The following is a 13,066-nucleotide window of genomic DNA, read 5'->3' on the forward strand; positions in this document are numbered from 1 at the left end:
TTAAAAAACATTAAGGGTACTGTACTTCCTTGTCCCATACTGACATGTTTTCAATTATCTTAAATTCAAGGCAACCAACCTCAGTCACCTGCTTTGTCACAGATATTCATGGATTACAACCATCATCAATTGTGCTGAAAAGGAGAGAAAAACGTATTCAAAGAACCAGAACTTTATATTACGTATGATAATGATACCCCATTACAGTATTTCAGAAGCTTTTAATCTGAACTGTAAATGAAAAATGCAATCATGAACATTTCAAGTCATGTCTAATTTACCCCTGCTAAGCACTTTACTGCTACTGATATTTCTTTTATTTACAATGTCACATTTAATTGCATACTGTAGGGCCAGGCCAAAGGCAACAAGCTAGACTCTTCCATTTATGTGTTGTGTATTTAAGTGTCGTGCTCTAATGAAGATCTTCCAGGTTTAGGTACAGACGGTGATTGTGATATGATCAGGGCTTTCTGTATATTCTATCAATACATAAGCTCATTCGTAAATGTTAAGTAAATGCTGCTGATTCAATCAAGTGAGGAAAATAATTCTGGCCATCTAATAGGGAACACTTTGCAAATATACAGAACATAAAAAATAGGTATTATTTTGATTATATACCACTCTTGCACACCACAGGAGTTTCAGTCATTAATTCCACACATTTAAATAAAACACACAGGCTTATGCCCTTATGAGTAATAAACCTGCCAGATGAACATGTATCCTTATAGTGTGCAGTGCTTGGTGCTGGTTCTAGCCAGAGCCTCACACTTCGCACCATTGCCTTTAAAGGAGGGAATCTGGGTGTCATGTTGTTCATTACATGCTAGTTGGGAGTTTTTGTTTCCTGTTCTTTGTTGGGATCCCTGTCCTCTCAAACTCCAGTTTCTCTTGGATGTACTCCTGCTTACACTGCTCGAAAAACGCAGGGTCCTTGTAGCTGGTGGAAGACAGAAGATATTTATTTCACAGAATGAATGAAGACTCGATAGGCAAAAGTTAAGGGTGCCAGCGAGGGTGGCTGAAAGATGTTGGTGGAAAAACACGTGGTGCAATAAGACATGAGGACACACCTTACTGTGTGAGTGCTGAGTGTTGCAGAACAAACTGCAAAATACTCACTGTATTGTCAGACATTCCTTCAGTGCTGCATTCTCCTCTCGACACTTAAACACCATGAAGAAACCGGATTCTTTACAGCAGTGGTTGAAGGCTGGAGAAAGAAGGTGGCAGAGAGAACGAGATTAGGAAGAAAAAGATTACCAGAAAAAGAGAAACAGGCTCAACATGTGCAATAGCTGCAAACATAAATTAAATTAAATAAGTTAGAACTTGCTGAAATTCTATTAACATTCTACCTTTCACCTTATATTATTTGATCCTAGAAAACAAGCAGTCATGAAAAAACAAGCACCCACAGGCAAACCAAGATGGGCCTCATTCTCTGCACTCCACCACAAGAAGGAACCTAGTCATAGGGTCATGTTGCCAAGCCTTTCATCTAACAGCCCACACTTGAGCATCCTCCACCTTGACGTCCCCAGCGGGTGCATAACGGCAGCCCTAACATCACTATGTCTAAGGAGAGTAAAGATTCCCCTTTACCTCGACAACTGGCTAATTTGTGTCTCCTCATTTTGGGAGGTAGACCAAAGAACATCCAGGGTCCTCATATCGAGGCACTTGGCGTGTCTTTCAGGAGAAGAGCTTGTTTCATCCAACATAGCAGACTACCTCAATCAGCTTGTCTCTGGATTCATTCTCAATGCGGGTACGTCCAACTCTAGAAAGGTTTTAGTGCCTACTACAGTCTTTCCATCTTGGGCAAGTTTGACTGTCCAGGCATGGCTCAGGCTGCGCAACAATCACACCCCTGAGGCTGCTGCATCTATGCCCCCTGCAGAGGTGGTACAACAGCCTCCACATAAACCCTTGTTTACACAGGTGTGTCAAGGTCAGAGTGATTCACAAGTGCCTTGTTCGTCTCTGCCAGTGAAGGGACAGCATGGTTTTGCTGCATGGTGTTCATCACATTTCAGTTCCAATGAAGCGAGAGGTGGTGACAACAGATGCAGTCCGGGAACACTGGGAACCAGTCTTTACTATTCGAACATATTTGTTTTTGTTGGTTTTCTACCAGTCCATGAGATCCATGTTGACGGGTGTGCACTTGTCCTGGCAGTACTGGTTAAGTTCAGTCATTGTCTGTTGTTTCCATGTTCCTCGCCAACAGCACATTTTCGTCTGATTCAACTGCGACTATCTCTTCCAAGCCCTCAGAACTGCTCAAGAGTAGATCACACACCTTTGCCTGCACAGCACGTTTACCTTCATCAGTTGTGAACCTCAGGCGTTTATGCCTTGGATCCACTAAGGATGAGATGTATGCAGCCTTGAGAGTGCTGCTGACATCTGCAGGTGCAAGCCACCAGTAAAACAGACTGTGCTTCAATTGAGACAGTTTAGGTACCTCCGCCTGTTATTTTTTTTTATTTTATTATTTTTTTTAGGTATTTTGACATTAGAATTGCTGTAATCAGGTAAACCATGCCATTAACCATTTAACTCCTCAATAACACCCCAATTATCAGTCAATTTGAGGGTTCGTGCATCTGATAGTTCCGTGAACATTCTGTCTGGCAAGACTGAAGATATTGCCGATCTTTGCTCAAGTAGTTGCTAGAACAAGCCACAAACAGAATTCCACCTTGTTCTGCAATACTGCACTAATTTGTGCTCAGGCATGCTCTGAAGTTGTTGCTTTTGTTCAACACGTGTTCAACACTTGTGTTGCGACCCTTGCGTTGCAGTTATATTGTGATGGAAATGAGAAACCAGACGACTGGCAGATGCAACCACATAGTTTATGTGTTGAAGCATGAATCTGTCATTTTAGCAAGTTGGAGTGAATGTGCAAAACAATGCTCAGAGTGCCATTCCGGGTGTTCAGTGTTGGCTAGCACCATGTTGCTAGCACTTACATGTACACGTGCTGTGACTTTTCTGTTTAGTCCCAGGTGTTCAGTAGCGGTGGAAAGCACAATTGCCAGGTTTTCAGCAGTATGCCGCTCTGGCATTGCTTATTCTGCAGAACAGCACTCTGTATTTCCCAGTTGAGTGGGTAATGACAGGTGACATAGATACGATTCAGTTCTAAGTGCTGTCCATGAATCTGTGGTCAGAGACAGTTTTTCCAATACTTGTCAACCCAGTGCGCAGCTCACTTGCATTATCGTATAGTTTCTCCAGTTTTTCAGTAATGAAAAATGCCACCAAACTTGGGTTATGTGGCTGTACATTGAGGCAACGTAGACCTTTAGGCACTCTCAGTTTTTTCCCTGCTATAGCAGAAAGAGTGGAACAGTATAAACAAAGGCTCCCTCACTGGGTTGTGAGACGCAGCAGGTAAACCTGACCCCTCAGATGTCATGTCATTCTACCAGGGGTGTGGCCAGATCCTGGGCAGCAATGAGGGTCACTATTGGACATCTGTACAGACGCATCCTGGAGCCTGTACTACGAAGCAGGATTTGAGGTTAGCAAGGTAACTTCAAGATTAACTGCGGGTTTTCAGTCCTACAACGGTGGTTCACTTCTTACCGGGGTACGTCGCTTGTGCTGAACGGCTAAACTGCTCCGGAGCAAAATTACATCACCATTCATAGAAGATCCAGCAGTGTTTTATAGGATACTTTTATCCTGTGGGTAATGTGAAGATGCTCTTGTATATCAATATCATCCTACAACAGACTAATTGAAGCAATAAAGTACCTAATGTACTTTTAAGATGAGCATTAGTAAAATAAGAAATTGCTAATTAATTGCTCAAAAGTCCACTCCATAGATCCTGTTGCAGCCTTTAAAAGAAATGGTTTACATTTTTTTTTTATGTTGGACTAAATGTTATAAGTATATTTTGGTATTCAAATTAAATCTGACCCCAGTTACTGTCTCCTAAACCAGCTGCAATCTAATGCAAAAAATAAAAATATATATAACTGGAACATAAGTTGTAAAATGGGTTGAGCAGTAAATATGGTGATTGTTAATTGAAATACAAATTAAAAGCCCTTTCACAAGGTTGCATTAAGGACACTGTACCCTGGCTTGTGGTGTATTACAGATTAAAACGTGCAAGGTCCCCATAAACAGTCTTCACCTTGTTAGCAAGCTCTTTCTCAAGGCTTTTATAAAAAACACTGCCCTCCAATGTCCCTTTTCAAACAACTGACATCATAATTACCTTTATCAGTGGCATCAGTATGGTTATCACACAGACACTTTCATGAGGATGCAGATGTGAAAAAACCAATGGCAAAACCAATTTAGAGAAGCAGAACAGTGCGACTAATCTAATCAGCAAATGCCTCATCCCTGTCCCATGGTACTAATAGAGGCTGCAGACGGTTGCCTTTCTGATCACAGCAACAGCAAAGGCAAATCTATGAGACTAGCTTTATGACAGAAGAGGCACTCATAAAGAAAGGTATGCCGCCACCTTCACTTTAAGCTGTTTTGTTTGCGTAAAAGATGCATAAAGATGCAGTGTGTAGTTTGACAGTTAGTAGAAAGCAGAAGCTAGGGGGTTGAATGTTTAGTGATACACATAACTGGGTCTAGTTATAACAGAAAATAAATGTCTGGATTTTGAGCAAGATTTATTTATTTCTGAATAATGAAATGAATGAATAATGAAACAGCAACTTAAAATATGTAATAGTCATTGGAAAAATTACTATTTCAATTGAGTTTTTTTCTTTCCGTGTTTTGGATGTGGTGACACAGACATAGACCTAATGATTTCAATTTACAAGTAGATTTCTGCAAATCAAAGTCTTGCAAAAGCTTAACAGCAGTCAATGTCAATGTGAAAGTGGTTGCTAATTGAGTATGTGGGTTGTTCAAATGGTGTGGTTCAGAAAGACATGTGAGTACAGACATGAATCATCAACGCAATAGGAAAAATCACGTCAGGTAAAATAAACCTGCAAAGATGTTGTTTACAGGTCAGTAGAAGTCGTATGCTTCACCAATAAAGCCTACAATATACGACAGGCATATATTATGAGACAGAAAACACAGGAAAAAACAAAGACCGTTTGGTTTTTTACTTTTCTTTGTAAAACACAATCATACACACACACACACACACACACACACATGCGGGAGCCCAGTGCAGACACACAGAATGAAATGACAGAGGGCGGACGTGGAGGTGTGAAAAAGAGGAGGACGAGAAGCTAGTAATGTGAGGGGGGTTTCCACTACCCACACAGCCACTGTCTGCCCCATCACCTCTGGCTGCATGTGCAATGTCTCCCCACGTGAGCAATACACACTGGCTCATACAGGCTGTCATCATATTTCTAGAAACCACATTATCTGGCTGATGTGTTGCTGGAGTAGACAGGGCATACACGAGCAAAGCTGCAGCCACGGTTTCTGTGCCATGCCAATTGGCCTGCTCCTCAATTCAGAGAAATTAGAAGGACTCAGGATGTGGGTTGTTACAGTGGCGGGACAGAGTTTAGCCATGAACAGTCAAAAGATTATGGGACAGGGAAAAACAAGGTTAGAAGAAAGTCCATAGAAAGAAGATATCAAATAAGCCTCCATGCCAAAGAATGCAGTGCTGCAGAGCTTGTTCTACATTTACATTTATTCATTTAGCTGACGCTTTTATCCAAAGCGACTTACAATTGCTATACATGTCAGAGGTCGCACGCCTCTGGAGCAACTAGGGATTAAGTGTCTTGCTCAGGGACACAATGGTGGATGGGTCACAGTGGGGGATTGAACCCGGGTCTCTCACAGTATAGTCTTATCCATTGCGCCATTACATGAGTCAAAATTACGCAAAAACTATGAAGATATGAAAACATCTGAAAGTTAACTTCTGAAAAAGATTTTAAATTCCTTAATAATCCATTTTTAATGTTCTTAAAAGAAGAGTGAGATTTTTATGGTTGCAGACAGAAGGTTTAAAATATCACATCATACGTCATGGTCTGTAGTCATATTTCCTGTTGGATTACCTATGTATTAAATAATACAATCAGGCTTTAAGCCAGACTCCAGCCTGAAGAAGAAGTTGAGCTACAAATAAGGAAACATTATTCTGTTTAATTTCTAGGTATTTCTATGTTTTACGCTTTCTAAAGTCTACATAATTTCTCTGGAGGTAAAATGCAAACCATAAAACAAAATTAAACTGGTGGATGGCAATATCCTATTGTGAATCTTAACTGTAATCAGGACTAAATATTATTAGTTAAAATATCTAAAATAACCAGAATGGGGAAGAAAATAATCATCTTGTCATACTTCAGTGACCTGCAAATACACTGCTCACTCAAGCAGAGTATAATAAACACTTCAAGTTCCTAACCTTAAAATGAACAAACAGTATTTTATTTTAACTTTCATTTTCTAAAAAAAACTCAAGGATTTATTTTCTAGAATATAGCAAATAAACCCCTTAAATTAAAAAGGATTTACATAGTCACTTCATAGTCTTGGATTTAAAAATGTAGAATGAATTTCCTGACCAATATGCATCCAATCCAATCCAATCCACCTTTATTTATACAGCACCTTTAAAAACAACACTGTTGACCAAAGTGCTGAACACAGTCTACAAATAAATAACAACATACAATAAAGGCACAAAGAAAATTAATAAACAATAAATCACAAAAAATAAATACAATAATACATAACTGAAAGGACAACCCCCAAACTGTATTAAAAGCCAAAGAAAATAAATGAGTTTTAAGACGAGATTTAAAAACAGAAAATGACTCAGTAAGTCTAATATGTAGAGGCAGCTCATTCCAAAATCTTAGAGCTGCTACAGCAAACGCACAGTCACCTCTAGATTTACGTTTAGATTTAGGGACTACCAGCAGTGCCTGATCAGCCGATCGGAGCGTACGAGATAGACTGTAGGGCACAAGCAGATCAGACAAATACTGGGGGGGCCAAGCCATGCACACAATTAAAAACAAATAAAAGAATTTTAAAATCGGTACGAAAGTGCACTGGAAGCCAGTGTAAGGATTGGAGAATGGGTGAAATATGGGCAAATTTTCGAGTTCCAGTTAAAAGACGAGCAGCTGCATTTTGAACTAGTTGTATTTGTGCCATAAGTGATTTGCTAAGACCACTACAGAGTGCATTACAATAATCTAAACCAGCGGTGATAAAAGCATGGATTAATATCTCAAAATCATGTCGAGATAAAAACGGTTTTACTTTGGCCAGTTGCCTCAGCTGGAAAAAACTGGTTTTCGCCACTGCACCAATTTGGGCATCAAGTTTTAAACGACCGTCCAACTTGACTCCCAGATTTGTGACCACAGAGCTAATATCTCGGGTTAGCCAACCCAGATCAACAGGACCCGCAGCAGCTGAGTCATTCAGAGTAAGTAACGTGAGCTCAATTTTACTCTCATTTAAATACAAAAAAATTCATAGCCATCCATGCTTTCACTTCATTCAGACACTCTAAAAGGGTTTTTGACTGACTTAGCAGCACATAAATTTGTCATCAGCATAAAATCCTGCATTTATGAGGTGAATTGAGCTAAACAAGGGAAAGACAATGAAGAAGAATAGTGCTTTGTGACATTTAATACTGCATTATACTGAGATGTGTTTCTAATATTCTGTCTACCCTAATTGATACAGTTGGCCTTTCCCACAGTAGATATTTTGTCATAGTAAAGCACAGATGTCACTAATAACATTAATGATGGCTCTGTTCTATTCCAGTGTCTCAGTATGGAATGACAGTGTGAGCCAGCATGCACAATACTAAGACCCTGAGAGTGAAGCAGCTAAAAGGAATTCAGCCATCCTTAAGTTTTATCATTTATATCCGGCTTTCCTACTGTAACAGGTCAAAATATCTTCCTTTAAAAAAGGCCTATAAAACATTATAAACCCCATTCGATACATTATGTCCATACAATCAATTTATTAGTTGACTAATAGTCGTAGGATTTTATTGATGATTAGGTGATGTAGTTGGAAAAATCTAATTTTTTCTTTAGTTTTATGGCAGAGCCACAGATGAATGAAAGCATGTTGAAGGATCTCTGGGTCTTATTAAAGACCAAATATATTTGTGAATGTAACTGATTCCAGTGGTGTGACCCTCATTGTTCAGTAAACATTAATAACTATTGACCTTTTTTTCACAGCAGAGATTTTAAATTGTCATCGCAGGAACAGGTGTTACTGATTTTGTTATTGATGGCTGACTTTTAATAAGCCGTTCCAGTGAACCAGTATGCACAATACCAAGGACCTGGAACTGGTTCTCCTAAATTGAATGCAGTTATTAATAGTATTAAATGCACCTGACATGTTACTAAAAAAGAAAAAAGGTCTAGCTCCGCATAAATTTAGACGAGACAAGTTTCAGTACAAAAAAGTTATGAAACTGTCTTGTGGGCATGAATTTAACCAGGATATGTGAATCTAAGTTATTAACTTAATTTATAATTAATCAAAAAAGCATCATGTTTGTGATCTTATTTGTGGATGGAAAACAAACCAAATAAAGGCAAAACAATTTCAATCCAACTACAATATGTGTAAAGGAAATGCATGCTAATTTATCGAGTGTAAATGTTACCAGCAAAACCATAAGGAAACACAAGACAAGCACGGCTGTGGTCATAGGTGTCGCTAGACCCTTTTTAGTGGGGCAAATGTCCCTGTATCCATGTGCTGTACCCCGGTAAAATTGTCAAGACCCTTGGCGTCGTTTTTGGACGTGTAGAGCTCCGCAGTCAAGTTAGCAATAATATACATGCAACGTCCGGTTACACTTTCAAAATAAACTACTGGTTAATGTGAAAAGACACGTAGTTAATGATATGAAACGTCACAAAAAATTAGCCAATGTTGAAAGCGGGTGTGTATAACGGTGATGAGAGGACAAACAGGGACTATCCTTCTGTGCACAAGAAGAGAAAATAACTCAATGAGAGTTACTTTCAGGAACAGCAGTCACCTGACAATCCTCTTTTCTGAAAGTCTGATGTGAGCAGGTTCATGTGCCGCTGCAGTGAATCTCTCTCTGTTTTGCTAACCCAGCTGAGTAGCACAACTAGGTCTGTCTGTGTCTTGGTAGCTTGCTAGACTGTGACTGATAAATGTGACATAAATGATAACCACATCGCGCGTGAACATGCGCTCATAAGCGCGTGCACAAAATGAAACTGGCTGAGCGGTGCTACAGTCCGCAGCTGGACTTTATTGCATTCCAGCAGCAACATTAGTGCGACCAGTCCAGATAGCACACACATGTGATGGCACTCTTCAAAGGCACACATCATTTTAAAACGAGACAGTGATTATCTGTCTCTCAGTGAAGGTTTAGTTACAACTCTGAACTAATGCAAAATGGAAAGCATGGAATTTACATTGAATATTAAAATGTTGATTAGCAGCACAGACTGAGCAATATGGATGCACATCTCTCAGTAAATAATAAACATGACTTATTCAGTCAAGTTATAGTATAAATAAAACAATAACAATAATTATCACAGTATAATTTTCCTCAATAACAATATAACAAATGTTCAATAAATATTCAATAAATGTTTGATCTTATTAATTTGAATCTTGAACAAATTACCACTTACATTTTCTATTAAGATATTTATTTTATTGAGGAAAAAGGGACTAAAAAAGATTGAACTTAATTTTATTTTTTCATATTTGTTGAAAACAGATTTTATCATAATAGTTCTGAATGTTCTGCCTCTTTTGATTTGTGAAGTGATCCACTGTTTGGCATCAAGTGTTTTCACCCAGCCCTAGTATAAATAGTATTTTAGCTTTAAGAATGTTAAAGGAAATTGGGGGAGCCAGTTTGTATGGGCCTGATGCAGCTGATAAAAATTATATCTAGCAAGTATTGATACCTATTATTTACAGGGGCAATGCTTAAATTTGTCAGTAGATGCTGAGGCATAAGTCAGAACGAGCACAGTTGATCCAAATCCTGTAACAGCACAGACCGAAGTGAAACACAGGCAGCCTCAGCCAGTACAAGCACAGCCAGAGGTGTACAGCCAGCATCAGTCTTAACAGACTTTGAGGATTTTTCTAGAAGAGGTTTCCATTGAGGCGTATTACATAGACAGACTGGAGAAGTGGTAGTGAGAGCAATGCAGTGTCAGGTGTGACTGTGCAGCAATGGCAAACTGTTTACATGGTTCACAAGTCAAGTACGAGGGCCATGACAGAATTCTTCTTAGGTGGTGACATAGTGCTTATGCTCCAGTCAAAGCCCTTTCTGACCTGACAGAGCCAATATTAAAGAACTAAGCAAAGGAAGCTGGCGAGGTACATACTAACATTTCATTCACTTCAATCAAAAATAAATCAAAAATGTACATGGGGGGTGAGATGGCCTGTGCCCCAGTAGAGCTTTATGTATAGCAACGTCCCTGGCTGTGGTCCTACATTTCTAAGCTATAGATGTATTTGACTGTTGAGTTGAACTTTTGGGTAGGGAAAAAGAGGTCATCTGTTAGAGGCACACACACACACCTTCAACTTTCTCAGCACAGTGCTCCTTGGCTCTCTCCCTCATCAGCTTGGGGATTAGGACATCTTTCTCCACATGCCTCAGTTGGATCTCCTCTGAGGAAGCAGGGCAAAACGAAAGACAGATAAGTTACACCGGTAAACCAACAGAACCACGGCCAGCATAAGTTAATCATTAGCCCCCGTTTGTTCCACTTATATGTTTAGAGAGACTTTTGCTTCAGCACTCACACTTGACAGACACATTGCGGGGCTACATCCTCACTGTTTTCATTAACTACATTCATACCCACGACCAAAAAGTGTTCAATGCATGTAAAGTCAACTTATATAGATCACTGACGAAGGTGGTGAACATATAACTGAGTGGACACAGCAAGAGCCATTTACTGCATCATTTGCCTTTACGCAGAGATAGCCATTTGAGGTTACTTAAGGCTAGCTAACGTTAGCCACACGAGTCCGCTTAACATTGAGTAGTTTTTTCCTGAAAGCACGGGGCTGAATAAAGCCGAATGAGGAGCGGTGTGTGAGGTAGGTTAGATACTTTACGTCAATGAAAGTTACGTCAAGCGTTTCAGACAGCAGAAATATTTAATACCTGCGTTGGCTGTCTCCATTGTGGTGATGTTTCTCAAAACATTGCAAAACTGAACCAATGTGACCTAGCTTACGTACGCTCAGAATACTTCCGCTGACGTACTTACGTGGCGTAAGAAACTACAAATCCCAGAGTCACACACATACACAGACACAGTCCAACAGCCCTGAAATGAAACTTGTAGTGGTGAGTCGGTGATCTACCTCTATGGTAATAACCATAGTGGACTGTTAAAGATGCGCTTGTCCTTCCTATGTAATAATAATAAATAATAATAATCATAATAATACTTTAGAGGTCTTCACTGCAAATGCACTACAAATTATTTGTAAAGTACCTACGACACATATAAATCCCTTCTGGTTAAGTTACACACGTTACGGTACAGGCGGTAGACATAATTGCAGTATTTATTTTTATTTAAGCAGGTGAGTCTTGCAAAATCGCTTTTGCAAGAGAGACCGGCCAAGACGCAGCATAAAAAATTACTCAAGAGTACTCAAAGAGTACTGCCTTTTGTAAAACCTCAAATTTAAGTCAAAGAGCTGTAAGAGCTGTTGATTCGGGAGATATTTTTTATTTGTTTTATTAATTTTATTTTCTTGGTGTGACATTATGTATTAGTGAGAGTCAAGAGTGAATTTAGTGAAGACCAGTCCTTCTTCTTCTATTAATATTATATGACTTTTTAATTTTAATGAACATTTTAATTGATTGTTATACATAATTGTACAAATCTATCTATGATATCTCTAGCATCCCTAACAAATTCAACAATATTCCAATTTACAGCTAAATTATTATAGCTTTAATATTGCAATATTAAATGAATGAATACTTTGGTTACATGTTCTTTCTTTTTTTCTTTCACATGCAAAAAGTACACAAAACCCAAAATCTGTTGTTTGGACCAACTGGCATGAGTGGAATAGAGCCATAAGAACGGTGAAAGAATACTCCGCTGAAAGTACATCGACATCCAGCCACAATGTATCTGAGCCTGCACTACAGACTGCGTGTTGAGCGCATTGTGCCTAACCACAGTCAGTTGTGTGGCGGACTGGCTGTCTAGATCCCATGCAAAGAGGCCCCACCTGTTCAGTCAAAGCGACAGGTACACACTGACAGACACACATACACACACACACCTTGAAGAAAAAGACAAGCTTCACACATATAGTTAGACTATAGACTACAGTAAGAAGCAGGCGTAGGCTACCCACCTCCACATCCAAACCACACATACACACCCTGAGCGCCTTCACAACTCACACTCACCCACACACACCACCAGCAGAGGGGATATGAATCGCTTGCCTTTCCGCCTGAAGTTCTCACGGCTCTCTGACCTTACAACGTTAAAGCTGCCACTCTCCTCGGTGAAGGAGCACATTCTTTTCATCTACAAATCAAAGGACAGGAAGAAAAAAAAAAACAATGATTTTTACAAGTAGAAAAAAGACACATTTAACAAACAGAGACCACAAGCCATCACCTGTATGCATTGCACATGTTTTTTAATGTCTTTGTTTTGTTTGTTTACCCTAGACATAAAGACAGATGGACACACACATCTCCAAGCCCAACCAAACACCTCCCAGACATCACACTCTCCTGACACCAGGTGGGCATCTGCAGATTTTAATATCAGCAGATCTTTCCAAATTAGCACTAGCCAAATTTCTACAACAGGGCCAAGTGGAGCTCATGCGAATGATCCACTGAACCAAATCTCATAAAACATTTTAAATCTCTTGAATACTTGACAACACATTGTGTAGCTTTGTTGTGTATATTTTCATCCTGAAAGTGTCCCAAAAATCCACAATAAATATCATACTGTATATTAACAGGTTTAAATCCGTATATAAGTTATTTTTTCTTAATAAA

At 39.3% G+C, this 13,066-nt stretch overlaps 1 protein-coding gene across 1 annotated transcript; it reads right to left on the reverse strand.

Moving 5' to 3' along the window:
* Positions 1-206: 206 nt before the first annotated feature.
* On the reverse strand, positions 207-11,311 carry cmc1 (C-x(9)-C motif containing 1). Its single transcript, XM_046044720.1, has 4 exons — positions 11,177-11,311; positions 10,579-10,671; positions 1,129-1,219; positions 207-946 (listed from the first exon to the last, which is right to left on the reverse strand). The coding sequence occupies exons 1-4, from the start codon at positions 11,193-11,195 to the stop codon at positions 826-828; spliced, it is 324 nt and encodes a 107-aa protein (XP_045900676.1). The 5' UTR covers positions 11,196-11,311; the 3' UTR covers positions 207-825.
* Between the last annotated feature and the right edge of the window lie 1,755 nt (positions 11,312-13,066).

The sequence above is a fragment of the Micropterus dolomieu genome, linkage group LG03, assembly GCF_021292245.1.
Source record: "Micropterus dolomieu isolate WLL.071019.BEF.003 ecotype Adirondacks linkage group LG03, ASM2129224v1, whole genome shotgun sequence".
NCBI classification, from domain to species: domain Eukaryota; kingdom Metazoa; phylum Chordata; class Actinopteri; order Centrarchiformes; family Centrarchidae; genus Micropterus; species Micropterus dolomieu.

What these genes read in the sequence shown, in the direction of transcription:
- cmc1 (XM_046044720.1), bottom strand. An exon ending in CTGTGCTGAGAAAGTTGAAG is followed by an intron (nt 1,220 to 10,578) that starts GTGTGTGTGTGT and finishes TTCTTTCTCCAG; the next exon opens with CCTTCAACCACTGCTGTAAA. An exon ending in AAGGAATGTCTGACAATACA is followed by an intron (nt 947 to 1,128) that starts GTGAGTATTTTG and finishes GTCTTCCACCAG; the next exon opens with CTACAAGGACCCTGCGTTTT.